At 38.0% G+C, this 21,044-nt stretch overlaps 1 protein-coding gene across 3 annotated transcripts in view; it reads right to left on the reverse strand.

The window, feature by feature from the left end:
* CACNA1E (calcium voltage-gated channel subunit alpha1 E) overlaps positions 1 to 21,044 on the reverse strand; it is a 291,680-nt gene that overhangs the window by 7,876 nt on the left and 262,760 nt on the right. For 2 of the 3 annotated variants that reach the window (XM_015813135.1, XM_015813134.1), the window contains 6 exons: positions 20,048 to 20,153; positions 19,264 to 19,371; positions 18,623 to 18,723; positions 17,262 to 17,368; positions 13,112 to 13,220; positions 3,820 to 4,000 (listed from right to left, as the gene is read on the reverse strand). In XM_015813135.1, the coding sequence (XP_015668621.1) occupies positions 3,820 to 4,000; positions 13,112 to 13,220; positions 17,262 to 17,368; positions 18,623 to 18,723; positions 19,264 to 19,371; positions 20,048 to 20,153 (712 nt within the window). Of the gene's footprint in view, positions 1 to 3,819; positions 4,001 to 8,345; positions 8,475 to 13,111; positions 13,221 to 17,261; positions 17,369 to 18,622; positions 18,724 to 19,263; positions 19,372 to 20,047; positions 20,154 to 21,044 lie in introns of all 3 variants that reach the window. The other variant, XM_015813132.1, reaches the window with a different exon arrangement.

The raw sequence follows: 21,044 nt of genomic DNA on the forward strand, positions 1-21,044 counted from the left end.
TTATTATTATTATTATTATTATTATTATTATTATTATTATTATTATTATTATTATTATTATTATTATTATTATTATTATTATTATTATTATTATTATACTAATGGAAACATGTTTCTATAGAGAAATGCTTTATACATCCATAAGTGAAAGAATCTGATTTATGGAGTTAGCTTCAAATAACTTGCTAAACTGTTTTCTTAGACTGAAATAAAAAAAGTTCTGTATAGAGAGGGAGAGGTTGCCTCTGTGTATTTGATCTTGTCACCTTTCAGTCCATTACCTCCCCCAGGATAGAAGAATCTGGCAGACAGTGCTTGTCTGTGTATTTTATTTTTTTTAAAATAAACCTCTACTGTAAATCTGAGTTGTCTAAATCTTATCCTGCAGATAGTAGAAAATGGACTTTCTCTACTACTGGTAGAATGAGTAATTGAAAATGAGGGGAGAGGAGAGGAAAGGAGAGGAGAGGAGAGATGTGATGGAATTTACTGGACCAGGAGGGAAGGGATGCATTTCAGAGGAGTAAGATGCAATTCAATTCAGATAGTTTGTGTGAGAGAAAGAGAGTGAAGACAGTCCATTCTTAATAATTTGCAGCATATATTCTTAATGGGGGTAGGAGACTGCTTCAGTTTGGCAAGATTCTATCTATTGGTATGGAACAATAAAGAAAACTTCTTTGGATATTTAACATGCCTTTCTTGGTTTTGGGGAGGAGAGGAGAGGAGCTGTTCGGAAGAAGGTTCACTTAGGGAATACAAAATCCATCCCTGCCTAACTGCCAGTATATGTTCCCATCCTAAACCTCTATTACATGTATTATTTATTATACTACCTTTCTTTTCAGTTCTTAGTATAAAATTTCTCATGTCTTGCATACCTTCTTGCTCAGCAAAATTGCACATAATAAAAAAACCCCTGCAGCAAACAAATTAAAACAATTATAATTAAAATAAAAAGTTCAATCATAGCTGCAAGCAAAATTCACCATGAATTGACCATATCAACGGTACAAAAGAGAATGCACACAATGGAAACCCCATCACTGCCCAAAATTAGTGGGCCAGCCAGCATCTTTAATTATTGCATTATTAAATGCAGTCTGAAGTCTCTGCAAAAAACAGGGCAAAGAAAAAAAAACCCCACCACTTCCTCCCTTCCCAAAATAATGTAGTGCATGGAATGCCGGATGATCAGTGAATGACAATACCCCAAACCAACTGACCAGTTATTCTTTGCTTTTCAATTTGCACTCACCTTCCACTACTGAAATTGCAGTAGTGTACTTAATTACACTACTCAGCATAAGTAACAAGCTAACTGAAAAGAAAGGATCGAGAAGTAATTAATTCAAGGCCTACTGAGAACTTTTGCAAACTTTAGGTGGCCCAAAGTACATTTTATACTGGACATTTTGGAAAAGGTAAACCACAGAAAGCAACTGCAATAATAGCAGTACCTAAAACAGAAAGCGGGGGGGGGGGAGGTTTACCTTCAGTGGTGGGATTCAGCCGGTTCTCACCACTTCAGCAGAACCGGGCCCAGGCCCAGAATGGACTTTCCGAAGCAGCATCCACACAGAGAACTGGTTGTTCACATATTTGAATCCCACCACTGGTACCCTCCAAAATTATCCACCTTCCTGAGACAAATCTCCCTCTTTAGATCACTAATGCATATGTCTTCCACATCTGTAGAGACTACACTGTTCTTCTACTCTTTGATTCCTTAAGGTACAAGGAAAAGAAAGGAGAAACTGGGGAAAATCAAGAGAGAAGTACCACTTGATGATTATGCCAGCAGGCTCCATGAACAAGCAGGGAATGGCATTATAAAATTAACATCTAGAACTTTAAACTCTTTTCACCTTCCACCTCTGAATGCTTATGATTTAACTATAGGTAGTCCCCCACTTACAACAGTTCATTTAGTGATCATTTGAAGTTACAACGGCACTGAAAAAAGTGAGTTATGACCATTTTTCACTCTTATGACCATTGCAGCCTCCCCATGGTCACGTGATCAAAATTCAGATGCTTGGCAACTGATTCATATTTATGATGGTTGCAGTATCCCAGGGTCATGTGTTCACCTTTTGTGAACTTCTGACACGCAAAGTCAATGGGGAAGCCAGATTCATTTAATAATCATGTTACTAACTTAACAACTGCAGTGATTCACTTAATAACTATGGCAAAAAAGGTTGTAAAATGGGGTAAAACTTAACTGTCACTTAACTGTCTCGCTTAGCACTATAAATTCTGGGCTCAGTTGTGGTCATAAGTGGAGGACTACTTGTATCTTGTCCTGGCCCTGAACCCTAAAGAAAACCATCTCTCTCATTTGTGTTGGTGTGTTGCCCATTCCTCCAGTTGGAAATTATTTTTAAAGCTCCTGCAAAGCTTTGCACACAAAAGAACCCCAGTTCTATCCTTGACATTTCAAAGTAAGACTGGGGAAGTACCCCTCCCAATTTAAGCACTGAGTAAGATGGACCAGTGGGTTGTCTCAAATTAAGGTTGCTTCCTGCATTCATATTAAATGAGTCATAAATTGTTAAGAACACTTATGGGGCTATATGAATAAATAAAAAGGCAAAATATAAAAAGCAATCTGAGAGACAACATGTGGCTGCTACAGAGTGACTAACATTTTTGTTAGAAACTGCTCATTATGTTAATATGGATGAAAAATTTCCATTTATTAGTGATATTTCAAAGCTGAGACATTTGACACAATGGAAATCATTCCGGAAAACACTATCTTACCTTTTATATCTTAATTAACACAGTGTCGTTTCTACAAAAAAATATTATGGAAAATAAATTCATGCCAAGTGAGAGTTTATTACCATGTTCTTTCTGGTGGGCTCAAAAATCTACAATATAATATCAAAATATGATACAGAAACATTGGAAATAAAAGCTCCTTTCTAAAACTTTCTTTTTTACCTCATCATGGAGCTTGTTTGTTCACTGTAGGAGCATATCAGCTGGAGAAAGCAGGATTCCAAGTATTGTAATCCCATAGAAATGCTGCAAATTTATTACCTTTTTACAAATTCCATATTTATTCTGAGATTTTGATCAGAAAGGACTAATATGCATTTTGAGGATATTCAAATTTTAGTTTAAAATTTGGTTCAAATTTTAGTTTAAAATGGTTGCAAAGAAGAATTAATTTAGGTACAGAACCAGAAAGAATAAAACCTAAATCCAAATGTTACTTTTGTATATCAAATACTATATCCTGCATTTCAGTTAATGCCTTTTCTACATGACATGTGTTGAAAAAAGGCTATTATAATTAAGTCATACAATTTAATTGGAACTTGAATAAATTAGCTTTTAGATGGGTGAGGGCCCATTAGCAGTTGAAAACCAATGCTATCTGTAAGAGTAGTAACATATTTTAAATAGTATAGAACTAGCAAAGCTGAGCAAGAGATGATGATTTAAAATAGATCCTATTTAAAAACTATCCATGTAAGCTGAAGAAGTAGTCTTTCAACAAGCAGTCTGCATTTTTGAGGCGGTGCAAAGATCCAGACTCAAAAGACAAAGAACAATTCAGAGAGTGTGTGGCTGTGAATGTAATACCTGATGGAAACTCTTTAAAACAGCTGCATCTTCAGCTGGGTTGACTTTTGATCCTAGGAAAGACATGGTGAGTTCATATCCAGATCTGCGCATAGCCCTAGTGTTTTCTAACTTTACTCAATTTTGTTGGAGAAAGATAATCATTCGGTGGCTTCGGAAGAGTCCAGCTTACTTCATCCTTAAGAAGTATTTTAAAAAGTCCCACCCATCCTCAGTTACCTGAGTCTGTGTTGAGACGGCGTGAAGACAGGTGCAGTGCAGAATGGTAACTGCGACGACGAGACTTGTAGGTATTTTCACTGCTCCTTTCCATTGAGAACTCATCCAGCCAGGAGGAATTTGTCCGTTTATCTCGGATGGTAGAAAATGAGCGTCTCATGGAGCCAGGATCTGTTACTACCTAGAAATGTATCCCAGAATGGAAGAAGGATTAAAGGTTGGCAAGTGACTGCTGGTTTCAGCAGCTGGATTTGTTAGTTAAGTATAGTTGCTCTCACAGGGAGTTATCTCATTTGGCTAAGTATGAAGACATTTTAATATCAGAGAGATGTGGAGGATATAACACCTTTTTACTATTTGTTTTGGCTAATATAAGCTTATCTATTTTGCCTTCCCCTAGGCCAGGGGTAGGCAACCTCAGCTCTTTTATGACTCATGGACTTCAACTCCCAGAATTCCTGAGTCAGCATAGCCTGAGGTTGCCTACCCCTGCCCTAGGCCCTACAGTATGTCCAGTGTTTGCATCTTTGTACTCTTGTGAGTAATGAAATAAGTAGAAGCAGAACAAATTTGGTTTTATAGACAGATAATGAGCACTTTCACATGATCAGGCTTTGCACTGCCCAAAGCTTCTGCATTGAAGATTTGAATTGAAATGATGCATGGTTGAACGTTCTGCTCTTTTTAAGTGATCAGGATGTAGGAGTCAGCATATTTAGTTTTTCTCAGCCTATAGTGCTCACAGAGGACCAAAAGTCAATCAAAGCTTGTCTTCCTCATTCAAAAAGCGCACAAAGTTTTCAGCCTATCAGCGTTCATCTACTGGACAGTAACTGACTGCATCACACTGTTCTCTGGTGGTGCAGTGATTAGAATGCAGTATTGCAGGCTACATCCACTGATTGCCAGCTGACAGCAGTTTGGCAGTTCGAGTCTCACTGGGCTCAAGGTTGACTCAGCCTTCCATCCTTTCGAGGTCGGTAAAATGAGGACCCATATAGTTGGGGGCAAAATGCTGACTCTGTAAACCGCTTAAAGAGGGCTGTAAAACACTGTGAAGCGGTATATAAGTCTAAGTGTTATTGCTATTGCTCTGACTTTCATGCCAAGCAGCCAATCTTTTTATTATTAATTTTATAAATAACTAAAGGTGGCTAACATACTTAACACTCCTTCCTCCTCCTATTTTCTCCACAACAACAATCCTGTGATTGGGCTGCAAAGTGTGATTAATTCAAAGTTACCGAGCCAGCTGTCATGCCTAAGGTGGAGCTAGAACTGACATTCTCCTGGTTTCTAGCCTGGTACCAAAACTAGTTCTCATAAAGGAAGCATTTGGCTTGCCCATCAAGGTGGAATACCTCTGGGATGATAGTTTTTATGTTGGGGCCCATTTTCCCAATTCTGCATAGATCCCATCAGAGACCAAGAGCTTGGACTGGGACTATCCTTTCTAATATTCATCTAGGGTCTCCCATTCAACACAACAAAGTAAAGCACATCTGTTTCTACAGTAACAGAAGTTCCATGTGTTCCCCAAACCTTGCAATTGTAACAGGAGTAATAACACCACCAACTCTTTGGGGAACTCTAATCACTTTTCAGGCAGAGCAGAACCGATATTAGTCATGTTCTTGGTGTCACCTAATTCATTGTTTAGTTACTCAAATCTTCGCATCCCAGATCTATTGTCTAAACAACAAGGACTGAGAATTTTGGCCGGACAGCTTGGCCTACATACTTTTAAATCTGCTTGAAATGAGAGAGGTTGATAGATCAGGTGTTAAATCCACATAGGCTAATGGTGTTAGGCTAAAAGAGAGAGTCTATTCTTTTGAACTGAATGAATATAAGCCAAACTATTTCACGTAATAATGAAATACACTCTACGGGAGTCTGGAAATTAATTTTAAATGTGTTCTGAAATGCACCTTTCACTCTTTTCTACTGAGAGAGATCAGGACTGGCAGAGAAAAGCTTAATCACTTCTTTCAGTATTAGCATGCCTGTAATATGGCCTAGCTTAATCAGTAATGGTGCCTTGCTTACTGATTGATTAATGTTCAGGATTTCAAGGTTTTAACACTCCTCTCCTTATGTTCCTCACAGCCACAACCCTTGGGATAGGTTGAATTGAGAGACAGTAATTAGGCCAAAGTTATCCCATGAACCTCTGTGGCTGAGGGTGGACTAGAATCTGCAATACCTTAACCACTGTACCATACTGACGCTCTCTCCTGCTAACATTAAAATAAGACATAGAATGTTCACTTTTTAAAAAAGTAATTAGCTTTAAAAGGGGAAATACTTCAGGGAAACAGATTGTGTTTTTTTCACTTTGCAAGGACATTTGTACTCATATAGAACAATAGCTTTCTCTAGCTTACCTAGGAATAGATTTGTCAGCTAAAATTAAATCTTGGAACAAAACCTGAATTGCAATAAGTCTACTAAAATTGATAAGTTCAAAAGAAAGGGAAGAAAAGCTAGAAAAGGAAGGACAAAAAGGAAATCTACTGCAATTTTTGCAAGAGAATAAAATATCCATTATCCAAAATTGCTATTGGGCATTATTGTATACTTAAAGCCATCCAAAATTCAGATTATGATCTGAATCATACTCTGAATATGATTCAGAGTATTCAGAGTAACCCTTGTATGATCTATTTTTCCTGTGAATTAATTACTCTGTATCTGGCTTGTATTAATTCAAAGTAATAATCTATCATTCCAATTAATCCAATTTGCAGCTTAGACTTCACGTGGCCAAATTACTTTCCATATAAACGCTTTGCCTATACACAGAAAATTTACATGTTGTCAGAAAAAGAGCTTTACTCTAGTCTTCCTTCTAACATCTGAGTTCTAGGTTCTAGGTATTTCTTTCATATTTTATTTATATGGCTCCACTCTTGAAGACTCAACTGGAACAATTCAGCCATACATTTATCACTTTGATACTAGGCCTTTGTTGTACTAAATGAAAATAAAACTTTATTTAACATTATTTACTCATCTAACTTGCAATTTCATGGTATCCATTCTCAGCCTGCTTCCTGACCCTTTGTCTGCTTGTTTTACTTTTTATGTTTTTTGAATCTTAAAATTTCCTCTTCTTTCCTTTCCACTGATTCTACTTTTTCCAAAGCAATGCTTCAGAGAAGCCCTATTTATATCAAAGTACTGGAATTTCAGGGTAGGGAAACATTTGAGTTTTGTACAACTGGAAAGTATGATACAAGAAGAGATAGAAGAGAAAAACTGATTGGGTTATGTGATGCTGATAGCAATACCAATATCAGATTGATAATTTAATAATCTAACAAATCTGCAAAAGCTACAAGACTTTGAGCTCATACACAGAACCTTTGAGACAGGGAGATATGAAAAATTCTGCCCCATAATGTATCTTTTACTCTGTCAGGCAACATTGTTGTCCAATGTTTTGGCACTCACAGTAACAATGGTCATGGGGACAAAAAGTCTGGCAGCCAGATAGGAAAATGAAGTTCTGCAGCAAGTAAATTGGCGTTCAAAATTTCAGATCCCTTCCATGAGACTTTATTTATATGGGAAGTCTTCTCCTTTCTTCCCAAGGAAAATGCTACTTCCAGGCTAGATCATTTATACTGGCTTTAGCTTGTCTCAGGAGTTTGTGGGTAATAAGAGGTCAACAGTATGTGGGCCATCTTTGGGCCGGAACATGGATACTGTATGGAACAGGCCATTATTTCTTTCTCAAATTCCTTTTCCAAGCAATGGGAGAATAACCCAGCCCAAGTGCCTTCAGAGTGGGAGAATCTGATATCGAAATCTTGATCACTGAAAAAATGTATAAATTATGATTACAAACCTGAGAAGGTATTTTATCTCTCTGTTAATCAAAAGTGATTACAAGACAGACAAACAGAAAAAAAATCTGCTCAACAGACAAATACATGGATTATGGCCAAGACTGACCAGGACAGGATGCTTGGCAGCAGGCATGTAGACAAGTATATTAGGACAATGAAGCTTGAAAGAGAAAGTGGCTAAGTTTAAAGGGAAAAATATATCCAGATGACAGAAGTAGAAGGATTATTTCAAATGGTTGGGATTCTTGCTATAATCGACAATAGGCTTGGTTGAAATAGAACAGGAAGATGGCTCTCTCCAATCTCTGCTGTCCAGGGTCACGGAAGTCTTGGAAGAAGGTTTATGGACTGATTAAGGTGGTAGCCGGGCAAATTAAGAGAGACTTAATTATAATGATTTGTATTGTTGTAGTTCAGGACAGATATTCCAACTTCCATCTGTAAAACAGGATTGGAGTCTTCCTTGTCTCATTGGGGCACTGTGTTCAGAATCTGTAATACTAGAATTAAAGGAATGTTTCACATTCATAGGGAGCCAATTGAATTGGTATCAGTGACAAATTTCAGCCTGTTTCACTGTTCAAATAAAGCAAAAACCTCCTGTAGGAAAGGGTCATGTATCTCCTGTAATGATATAGTCCTGTTGTTAGTCATCATTTCACCTGGTTTTACCTGGGGATCCACAGTCAGGCGTGGCATGGAAGAAGCCCTCCCAGATACAGCTCGTTCCTGAGTATCCACCGGGAGATAACTGCCACAGTTAGAGGGCTGCACTCTTTTAAGCTCTCTAATTTCTGGCTCCTGGAAATAAACACACAGCCAAACTCATGGGATTTCATTTGGTTATACTGCTTGCCATTTTTCTGCTGGCGTTGTTTCTATCCATGTGGTGGGAATGGCTTGAGAACAGGGTTTAAAGGAAGCATAGTGAATGCTTTTTGTTGGCAAGAGAGAATGAACCTGCCCTTCTTAAGTATGCTGGATGTGTTTAACACAATTACAAACAGTAACTATATCTGTAATGCTTAAAAAAAAAATATTCGTTTCAGTCTAACAAATCAGGGAAATTCAGACTGCCTGCTTTTTCAGCATACATTTTCTTGCATTCAGACATCAAGTTTGGATTAAAATAAATAAAAATTAAACCCAATTTCAGGATTAGATGTAAGTGCCTTCCTGATATAAATCTGGCTCCAAAGCCTCAGTGATTTGTTTTTTAAAGCCTGCTGGTTCATAAGTGTGATTTTGTGTGTGTGTGTTTCTGAGTGTGTTTGTATATATTTACCTCCATCAACCATCCATCTACTTAATCATCAGTAAAAAGTTTTGCCAGGAATATCCCCCAAATCAATTTTTTTAGATGCTTATGTAATGCTTTTGCCGTTTATCTTTTGTTATGCTCAATGATCAAAATGGATTTTTATTGTTGTTAGCTAAAAAAAAATTAGGAATAGTATATCAGTCTCCAAACAGAAGTCTGACAAAAGATTGCTTATGTGTTCTTTTCAAGCACAGAAAGTCTAAAAAGGCATAATGTATGTATGTGCGTGTAATACAAAATTTATGGATAGAGTGCAGCATTCTGAGAAGCACACAGAGAAGAGTGGAAATAAATGCACAATTATACAGCATTGGATTTCAACAAAGGTGGTGCACGAATGTGTGCACACATACACACACATATTTACATATGCAGACATGAATGCCACCAGGTAATAAGGTGGCTGCAAGTGTGGGTCAGAGGTATGTAATTCACATTTGTGTGATATGATTCAACAATTTGATTTTCGAACATGAACACCAGCAATTGAAGACAAAATGAACAAAAGCTCCAAAGCATTGTCTATTATTGTTTATCGCTGAATAACCCACCTGATGAAATGATTATATGCAATGAGAACAAACCAATCAGTAGAATGATAACCAGAATTAACAACTGTAACAAACATAAAGTCAAAAATTGCATTTCTAACATTGATAGTACCTTGAAAATATAACTTGCTTTAATGATAGTTGAGTATATTTTATGTAATAGCTATTTTACTAAATCTTTGCAACACATACCTCTTTATAGCTTAAAATATTTACCATCACCATAATTCAGTCAAACTTCCTGCAATGCCTACTTATCACTATTATTAAATAGTTAATCGTCTTTTAACATCTCCATAGATTGTACCAGTGGTGGGATTCAAATATGTGAACAACCGGTTCGCTATGTGGATGCCGCTTCCGGAAGTCCATTCTGGGCCTGGGCATCAAAAAATTAGCTACCAGTTCTGCCAAAGTGGTGAGAATCGGCTGAATCCCACCACTGGATTGTATACTTCTAGATCTCTAGAAATCCACAATGACAAAAGAAAACTCTAAAAAGAAAAAATAATAAGTTCTGTAGTATGCTTCCACGTTTTCATCTAGGATACCTAAAATGAAGTAGATACTAGGGTATCTATTTGAGCAGTAATTTTACGAATTATATATGAGGTGACCAAAACCTCAGCAATGAATCTCTCATGGAATACTGACCAATTAAACTGAGATTAAACTGGTGATAAACAAATCCATATTTTTTTAAAAAAGGATTGTTACTAATACTGATAGCAAAAGTAATGGTTATGTATGTTACTGCAATGGATCTATTATTCTTATCCGGAATGGATGAATTCTTGCTACCAAAAATCTTCTCTGTTAATGTCTAATGGTGAAGCAGCACATTGTTATGGTGAAAGTTTCATCAACAGGATCTACAAAGACTTAAATGTAGCTATCAGGATCTCTTTCTAGGACTATCAGCATTTCAGGGTTATAATTATTAACTATTTGAGATGACCCAGTTTCAATATTATATCCCACAGAAGAACTTTGGAAAAAGAATAATCTGGCTTGTATAACTGAGACCTGGCTGGCCCAGAGGGAGGTATTCCCCTCTCAGAAATGTGCCCAGTGGATTATTGAGCATTGCAGCAGCCTAGACCTCAGGGCTGGGGAGGGGGTGTGGCTGTTGTTATCAGAGAATCTCTGGCAGCCTCCAGTGGCATGGTTTCACAAGTGCCCAGCTGTGAGACCTTTTTTTTTTTTTAGGTTGGGTTCAAAGGATCAGGTGGGATTGCTGCTGCTGTACCAGCCTCCCTACTCTGTGGCAGCTTCCCTATCTAGGCTCCTGGACCTCACCGCAGGCCTGGCAGTGGGGTTCCCCAGGCTTATAGTTCTGGGGGACTTCAATCTGCCATCCCTGGGGTGGGGTCAGAGGTAGCCCGGGATTTCATGGAAACCATGACTTCCATGGGTCTATCCCAGATTATCCAGGGCCCGACTAGGAATAGTGGTCACACACCCGAGTTAGTGTTCTTGTTGGAGCACTGCCTAAGGGACCTGGAATTGATGGATTTATCTTTGGTCTCCCTGTCATGTTCAGATCACAGTCTGGTGGCAATGAGTGTCTTGAGAGCTGTACCCCCCTCAGGGAGGCAAGACCTATTGGTTCACCCCCCCCATCAACTACTGGACCCAGATAGGTTCCAGAAGGAACTGGGGTTATAACTGCAGATCTGCTGCACAGTCCAGTTGAGCTCTTAGTCACTATTTAGAATAGGAAGGTGACTGAGACTCTGGGTAGGATTGTATCCATGCAGCCTCTCCTCATCTGTAGACCGCTCTGCCCTCCATGGTATTCAGAGGAACTGAGAGGGATGAAACGGAAGAAGAGACATCTAGAGCGCCGCTGGTGGAAGACAAAGGATGAACTCGATTAAACATGGGTAAGTGCTGCTATTAAGGCCTACCTCGTGGTGATTTGTGTGGCGAAGTGCAAATACTTCTCCGCACTAGTTGCGTCTGCAGATAATTGACCAGTGACACTCTTTTAGGTGAGCCGTCTCCTCCTGGGGAAGGAGACTGAGGTCCACCTGAAGGGGTGTGCTGAGGAATTTGCAGATTTTCTGGAAGACAAAATAGCTCAACTTTGTTCCCAGTTATATACTGGCATGGTTTCTGGTCTGATGGAGGCCCCTGAGGCAGGTTCTTGCCCTGTTATCTGGGAACAGTTTGATCCTGTTGCTCCTGAGGAAGTGGACAGGATTATGCGTGCAAGCACCTGTGTTTTAGACCCATGTCCCTCCTGGCTTGTAAAAGCTTCCCGGGAGGTGACAGGTGGTAGACTCTAGTGGTGATTAATGCTTCTCTACAGGAGGGGGTAATGCCCCAGCACTTTAAGTAGGCTGTGGACTGCCCTCTTCTTAAGTTGTCATTGTTGGATTCCACCCTGTTGGATAATTTCCGACCTATCTCCAATCTTCCCTTTTTAGGGAAGGTGGTTGAGAAGGTGGTTTATGGATTATCTAGAGTGCTACCAGTCAGGATTCAGGCCTGGATATGGGTTGCACTTTTTGATGATTTCTGGTGGGAGCGGGAAGGGGGTAGTGTATCTATCCTTGCTCTCTTTGACCTCTTGGTGGCTTTTGATACCATCAACTATGGTATCCTTCTGGAGAAGCTTCGGGGATTGGGAGTTGGGGGGCTCTGTGCTATCCTGGTTCACTTCCTTCCTCTGTAGCCACTCTCAGTCGGTATTAATAGGAGGTGAGAGATCCAGCCCTCACCCACTGCTTTGCAGGGTCCCGCAGGGCTCGGTACTGGTGGCATTGCCCCAAACAGACCCTGTGTATAAACTGGGGGTTCTCCTGGGCTCATGATTCCTGCTCAAAGAGCAGGTGGCAGTCGTGGCCAGGAGTGCCTTTGTGCAACTGCGGGTTGTGCGCCAGTTATACCTTTTCCTGGACCAACAATCCCTACCCACAGTCATTCATGCCCTAGTCACCTCCTGTCTTTCACAATGTTCTCTACATGAGGCTGCCCAAGAAGAGCATCTGGAAGCTCCAGTTGGTGCAAAATGCAGCAACCCACATGGTTTTGTGGAGACCTTGGTGTGCACATGTATCATTTCTCCTGCTGGAACTACATTGGTTGCTGATTGCTTCTGGGTGCAATTCAAGGTGCTGGTTGTCACCTTTAAAGCCTTTAATGGCTTGGCAATATAAAATTTCTAAATAAATAAATAACAGGTTTCATAGTCAAAGATAAGGTATTTTCCGGGAATATGAGGCTTCCTAAAACCGAGACAGGAAAATAAAGTAAGATTAGTAAGATTAATAAAATAGGCATTATAATATATCATACAATAATATAATGCAATAGAATATCATTACATATTGTATATGTATTGTATAATAGTGTATACAATATACAGCATACAATATATGCAATATATTATTCAATATATTTTATAAATGTGATATAATATAATTATATAATATAATAATATAACACCATTTGCAATCAATAAGTTTTTTCAACAGTACAGACACAATTTGACTTGAACTGCTTTTCTGAAATCAATGAAAAGCAGACAAGCATTTTTAATAAATGGTACATTTATTTACCAGAGATTGCTGTTCTTGATACTCTCCATGGGCTGAATCCATACATGCCAACTGGAATATCTCTTGGGGAGAGAGTGGACTCAGGGAGGGGAATCCACTACGGCTGTTCCTATAAAGATAGTCCAATTTGAAATGAAAAGAGAATACATCTTCCTGTAACTTCCTCTAACTGTTTTCCCACCTTCACCAAGATAAAACATCGGTCCCAGGGAAAAAAGATATTTCACAATGAATGACATGCTTTTGTTGGAAAAGAGTGAGCTAATGATTACCAATGTCAAAAACGAACATGCCATAAAATTATTTTCCAAGGGAAAACTTGCCAGATCCATGCCAGGTTTTAGGAAAGCCCACTGTTGTTATTTGCCCATCCTTCTGAAGCACTAGAAATAATAAAGCAATGAATAACAGCTGCAACCAAGAAGACCAGCAGATAGGTAGTGGGATTTGTAAGTTCAGCAGACAGTATGCAGAATTTCCAATATCAGTCAAACCAGAAACGTTCTACCAATCGATCAATGGAGAGAATGCAGAAAACTAGTCAACACTTGATGAAGAAGAAACAGTGGAGTTCTGGGCAGCTATGGAATAAGAATTACAACAATAATGCAGCTTGGATAAAAGAGGTGGCTAAGAATAAAAAAAAAAGTTGAAATGAAAAAACTTGTAGTAATGGCAGAAATGGTGGAGAAACTGCAAGGAAGATCAAGAACTGATCAGCACTAGATGAAGATTAACTGCATGTTTTTTTGTTAAAATACCTGTCTGGTCTACAGCCACTCAATGACAAGAACATTCTGCAAGGAGGTGAAATTGGAGATTGGTTAACATCTGACAAAACTTACCTAATAATGAAAGATCCAACAAAAGAGAAAGCACCAGGCAACTATAGGCCAATTACCTGCTTACCAACAACTTTCAAATTGCTAGCTACTGTGGTAGCTGATACAGTCCAACAGCATCTAGCTGAAAAAAAAAGTTCTTTCCACCTTAGCAGAAAGGAAACTACCTAACTGACAATAAGATTTTAGAAAACTGCAAGAGAAAGAAGATCAAACTGATTGTGGCTTGTATTGCTTAAAAGAAGGTATTCAACTCCTTGCCACATGATTGGATAATCAAATGCCTAGAAATAACAGGAATCAGTAGAAACATCAGAAGCTTCATGAAAGACCAGTGATACAATAGAAGACACAGTTGCTGGTTAATGGTGATGCTCTGGAAGAGGTTAATATCAACAGAGGAATCTTTCAAGGAGACTCACTCTCACCATTGTTGTTTGTCATTGCACTGATTCCTCTGTCAACAATATTGAACAAATCAGGCCATGACTATCAAATATCAAAAATTTCTGCCAAGCTATCTCACCTCCTTCATGTGAATGATCTGAGTGGAAAAACAACATCTGACATAGAATCACTGCTCAATACTGTCCATATATATAAAACCAAGATATTATAATAGAATTTGGACTAGACAAATGTGATCCTTAACAAGGGAAAAATAGTGAAATCTGAAGGAATCAAAATGCTCTATGGAAATAGCAGCAAGAGTTTGAAAGACAATCACCACAAATATTTGGGGATCTTTCAAGCTGCCATCAAGAGCACTAGAGACAAGAAGAAGGTTAGAAGTAAATAGATCATGAGATTGATGAAGATATTGAAGTCCAAACTCACCATTAAGGCAATTCACATTTTGACAATTCTAGTTATTAGATACACAACTGGAATAATGGACTGGACTCAAGCAGAATTAAAAGCCCTTGATAGGAAAACCAGAAAAATAATGACAATGAATCATTCCCTTCATCCATGCAATGACAGATTCTATTTACCAAGGAAAATAGGTGGGTGTGAAATGTTGTGAGTGCACTAGAAGTTGAGGAAATAAAAAAAGGGCATTGGAAGAATATCTGAAGGATAGTGAAGAAGATGCACTAAAGCTAGTATACCAGTATACCATACTGAGTACTGGAGAGACCAAACTGGCCTACAAGAAAGACAAAATGAAGATTAGAAAAATAGATATGGTAAGGCAAAGCATTACATGACCAGAACATTAAAACAATAGAAGACATATATAATAACAAGACCTGGCAAATGGCTAGGAGTAGGAAAGTTGAAAAAAAGAGATAGAGAGGCTAATTCTGGTTGTGTAAGACCAACCCTTAAGAACAAATACATACAAAGACAGCATTGAGAAGACAGCAACAGAAAGCACCTAGTTAATTGCTGCAAGAAGACGGCAGGGCAGACACGACTACAAACAAAGGCATAATAAAGTAGCAATTGAAAGATCTGCAAGAAATACCATTTGCCTGTAAGTGAGAATTGGTAAGGCCACAAAATAGTCAAACTAATAAAAAACAAGCTAAAATGCTCTGGGACTTTAGAATTCAAGCATAACATAACATAACATCCCAGACTTAACAATTTATTTATTTATTTATTTATTTATTTATTGAATTTATATACCGCCCTATCTCCCTTACGGGACTCAGGGCGGTGAACAGGCGATAATAAAAACCATGATAAATATAGGCAGTTCTAAAATCAAATTAAATAACGGGCCTGTTCTAAAAACACACCCATACAAAAAACCCCACTAAAACATAATCAAACTACGCCAAGAATGACAAAAAGCTGGATAGTGGACATTGCAAAACCTGGAGAAAGCAGAATAGAAGAGAAAGAACTAGAGAAAATCACAGAATACAAAAACTTGTAAATAGAAGTAGAACAACTCTGACAAAACAAAGCAAAAATAGTACCAATAGTGATTGGTTTCTAAGGGTGCAGTCCCAAAACATCTAAAGCACCACTTGAACACCATCAACATTGACAAAATCACTATCAATCAATTGCAAATGGCAGTTTTAATTGGAACAACTTACATCTTGTAATAATATCTTTAACACAACCAAATATCTACCTATTCCAGGTCCTTGGGAAGGACTTGATAGATGGATAAAAATGCCAAATCCAATCTAAACATCTGGCTGACTGTGTGACCACCACCACCACCACCACCAACAACAACATCCTGAGACAATATCTGTAATACCATCAAACATCCACATCTGCCTATCTCAGGTACTTGGTAAGGACTCGATAGGTAGACAAAAATGCCAAATCCAGTCTGAACATCTGACTGTGCAATTATTATTATTATTATTATTATTATTATTATTATTATTATTATTATTATTATTATTATTATTATTATTATTATTATTATTATTATTATTATTATTATTATTATTATTTTACAATGAAAAGAACCAAACAACTACTATCTCGTACTGTTGACATTATCATATAATAAAAGTAAAAAAACCCTGAAACCAGTCAAAATTACACATTATACTCCATTGACAGTATATTCACATTTTTAATTCTGGATGATGGAAATAAGAAATGCTTATAGATTTGTAACTTAGTTTTGTCAAGAAGTACAGTAGTGAGATAGTAAGATAGGTTAGAGATTGTGTTAAAAAACGAGGGGGTGACTCTTCCAAAATACTGTTTGAATCAAAAGCATTAATATTTTTGTTTCTAAATATAATTTTTAAAGTCAATGTAATGCTTGTTAAGGTGAACTGTTGCTTATCAAAATTGCCTCAGAAATGGCTGAAACATAGGAAATCTTTCCAGAGGTGCATATAATCTTTACCAGAAGGTTCACTGAATGATATCTACATAACACACTGAGTTTCAAGCAAACAAAGGGTAACATGTTCGACGAACCCAGTCAGAGAGAGAAGTATGCTTTAATAGAGACCAAGACTGTGAAAGTTTTAATGGAGGAATGGATAAGAATCAAAAAGCAATGTGACTTCCTGATTATTCTCCTCCTCTCATTCTACCTTTATCGTTCAGACTAAGTTTTGAGTTCTGCATTTTTATTGCAATCTCAGTAGTTGAAAATGTGCTGTTAACCAGCACAATTACCTTCTATTCCTTCATAGTTCATATTTAATAGTTTATTATCAAGATCTTTGGGTTTATTTGTAATATCTCTCTTAGATTAGATTCCCTACCACTATAGCTTTGTATCTTGAGTAAGATTCAGTGAAAAAAGGAATTTGTCCTAGGATTACAAACACGAAAGCCAAGGTGGTATTGTTTACTCAAACATCTGCACTTACAGTCCTGAAATAGTGTCTTGCTGAAGGTAAGGCAAAGCTTTGGCATTGGAAATGATCTCCTGAGGAAGAGATGAAGGCTCCATGCGCTGGAACATTGGGGCATTTTTCTGAGTTAAAAAAAAGAAAACGACAGCAGTCTCAATTAGGTAAAATAATGACATAGTGAACATACAGAATTAAAACTTCCAGCGTGTTCAGTGCCTATAATGGCTAGATCTGATGAGGATTACACTCTAACACATTTAGAGGGCAATAGGTTTGGAAACTCTACTCCCAAGGAAGGGGAAAATAATATTGAAAGTGCCAGTAATTTTATGTAAGCTAAATGAGACACTGCTGGGTTAGCAAATACAAATCACTTCAATTACTTTCCTTGTGAAAATTTATTACATAGCATAGCTTCATCCTCCACTTTCCCCACATCTTTCTACCACTTTTCTCTATATTCAAAGAACTGTTTTGCATAAGTGCTGTATTTTTAATAAGTGCTGTATTCCACATGCAAGGGCTGTGCTGTTCTGAGACCTGTGCCATTCCTCCAGAAGAAACAACGCAAAAGCGGATTTTTAGCATTTTCTTTAGAACTCCCTGGTGGCCCCCATGGCTGGAAATTTCCACCATCTCAGCTCCTGAAGTTTTATCATCCCTCCCGGACTGAAGCTCTGTGGTACTTTATCATCTTTCCCTGTTGCCTTCCTGCTGCTTTGCATGGCTGTTTCTTGCTGGAATGGGTTTGTATGGACAGCGGCCTGCTGTTGGTTTGCTTGTCTACTTTTCAGCTCACTACAAAAGCATTGCTGGTGAGGGGAAAAATAATGAAGGGATGAAGTTCCAATATATTGCTTCCCTACTGCGACCTGCAAGCAAGCACTGGCCATCTCAAAGAAGGGAAGGGAGAGTATTCGCATAGTAGCAACAAACAAATACTCTAGGAAGCCAAGGGAGTGCACAGCTGATGGTATGCAAGGGGTCTCAGGGAAGTTAAGGATACACATATTGTACAGACTCCTATAAAAAGAACTCCTTGAATGCATAAAAATGTGGGAAAAGAGAACAGTCAGATCAAGAATCCTGCCATTGCATTTTCCTTTTTACCAAAAATATGCATCATCTTCTATCTTGCTACAACGATTCTTATTGGCAGCCCTACAGAAACTGCAGCAGAATTTTATATATTCTTGGAAATCATCCTTAGTGTATTACATGCATCATAGATTACATGTTAATTCTTATGCAGATAAACTACCACATCCTCTATTAGTGCTCTTCATACAAATCTAATTGCCAGAAAATCTGAATGGCTGGATTTTAACCCACAATGAAACAAGATCACTTATATTTTTCTTCTGGCAGAACCATACCTGTTCTTCCAGCTGCTGTCTTTGCTTTTTAGCTTTGCTCTGCTTATAGTAGTCCATTATCATCATGGCTGCATAGATTTTCCCAACTGTCAGGTCTGTAGCTGGAAGTAAAAGATGTAACCGTGTTAACCAAAATAGAACCCTTTACTCTGCTAAAAGAACTGGAATCAGGGATATACAATCTTGCACATCTTTAGGGCAAAAAAGAACACATATTTATAAGCTTGGCTCTGAATTTTCAAACCCTGTAATTTGGAGGGAGCTAGTAGCCCTTAGATGAGCTGTTGATCATAGACAGAATGATGCCTTGGTGATGCATAGCATGTTTTAAAAAGGTTAATAGTTGATCCCAATATCAGAATAATCTTTATAATGTTGGTAGGCTATTGGTAGTTAAAGCTAAGTTGTGAAAGGAGTGATGTGTCTGAATATTATTTACATGTGAATGCATTTGTAATTTCATGTATTTTTTTCTGCTTTTTTCTGCTTTTTAAAGTAGGCTTAAAGTTTAAATAATGTGGATTAGCAAGAGGAATTTGGTTATATTAAATTCCTTCTCTTTGTTAAAAATCAGATGAGTCTTGCTTCTTTTATCTTTCTGAATGCCACTTGGTAGCCCTAATTCCTAAACAATAACTTACTTTTTGGCATGGGTACCAATAGATCTAGCATCTTCTGAGAAAGGTGAGGCCAAATGGTCAGAATCTCCTTCTGGAGCCCAGAGTCTAACTGTTGCCAGTCTGCACCACCTATAAGGGAGCAGATCAAAAGAACTCTAAACAAAGTAGAGAGAAAGAGAAGGAAAGAGAAAGAGAAAACAAGGGAGCTGGACTCATTATTTATCCATTTTGTTTCCCAACTTCCTCTAAGCTTAATGACACCAGAGATAAGAACCCTTCTTTAATTCCAACTGGCTACTAAGGGCCAAATCTGTGAAGTCCTGGAGGATACCAACAAGACTTAAATTTAGCAAAGTATCCAAACCAGTACTCCTCAATCTTTAATTAATTAATCTATCAGTAGTATCCTTGCAGATCAGATGAGATAGTTATAATATATGTATGCACACATTAATTCTTCATTGTTTCACATTCTCCTCTGAAAATTTTGATGATGTCAGACAATAGATTCCCATTACACAATTAGTAAATTTCTGAAATTTCCTATTTCATTTCTTGTTTCCTATTTCATGCACTACACTAGCAGAGTTGGTTTAGCAGCATTTTTTTTCTCATGACTGGAAAAAAAAAACTAGACATGAAATTATTCTTAGAGAATCAGATTATTTTGAGTCATAAGGTCTATGTAGATTACAAGTTAATTGATCTTGGGAAGTTGTCCATTTTTCCCCCTCAAAATAACATTTTAACTCTTGACTATTTCAGTTTCCTTACTTTACTTTCCCATTTATCCCCGGACCCCTACCTTTTGCTATCTTAATATCAAGAGCTGTTCTAATTAATGCCATCAAGGTGGAAGTGAAATGCACCGTGTTGTCTTCAGCCACTGGCATGTTCATCAGGACCAGTCTCTGCATAAAACAGGTGTAGAGAGGGGAATCAGGCAGAAAACAGTTTGGAAAACTGTATCATGGAGACAAAGGAAAATGCTTAAAATGCATAAACTAGAACAGCCAAAAAGGAGGGCAAGGATCGCCCCCATCCCCTCCAACCTATCCCATTCCCTTCGGCGTGGTCTTTTGCCCTTTTTTATTCACCTTGCCAAGGATATGTGTTCTTTTACTGACTTAGAGCAAGACGGACAAGATGACCGATCAGGTTCCTTCACAATCACATCTGTGATTGTGGGAAAAGAATCCAAACTCCCTGATTCCATTAAAAGGAGAAGCCACTGTAGTTTACCTCTGCATCTCCCATTTAAGAACCATTTTTTTTTACTTAATAAACTCAGAACTCTTAGCTATATCCTGGCGCCCCCTTTTTGAGTTTCCTTCAAAAGAGGTCTTGTTGGCAGCAAATGATTGCCCATGCAATGGTTCCATTTTATCTGAAGTTGAAGAGGGAGGAGAGAAAGTGAAAATAAAGAGAAATTGATGAGTCAGGAGTGAGTGAATGGGTCATGCTCCTTTGAACCTTGAAGGGGAAAACGAAATGGCCAAATCCACTTCCCAGAGTGTATATATTGCTTTGTCAATTCTTATGCTATTCTTCCCATCACACCAACCACCCTCTTTCTTGAGATTTCGGTATCTATCATAAAATGAGATTTGTGAGATTAAGACTCAGGGAATATTTTTGTTTCCATGTGTACAGAATCTAAAAAAAAGGGCCTTATGCTTTTGAAACTAAATGGCACCATTGTGGCATGCACAAAGCTGAATGTAAGTTGCCCTCAGCTAAAATCTTGGATAATACAGAAAATTGACAATCCCATATAACTATTTAGAGAACCAGAGTTTGCA

The sequence above is a fragment of the Protobothrops mucrosquamatus genome, unplaced genomic scaffold (assembly GCF_001527695.2).
Source record: "Protobothrops mucrosquamatus isolate PMUCROS unplaced genomic scaffold, P.Mucros_1.0 scaffold140, whole genome shotgun sequence".
NCBI classification, from domain to species: domain Eukaryota; kingdom Metazoa; phylum Chordata; class Lepidosauria; order Squamata; family Viperidae; genus Protobothrops; species Protobothrops mucrosquamatus.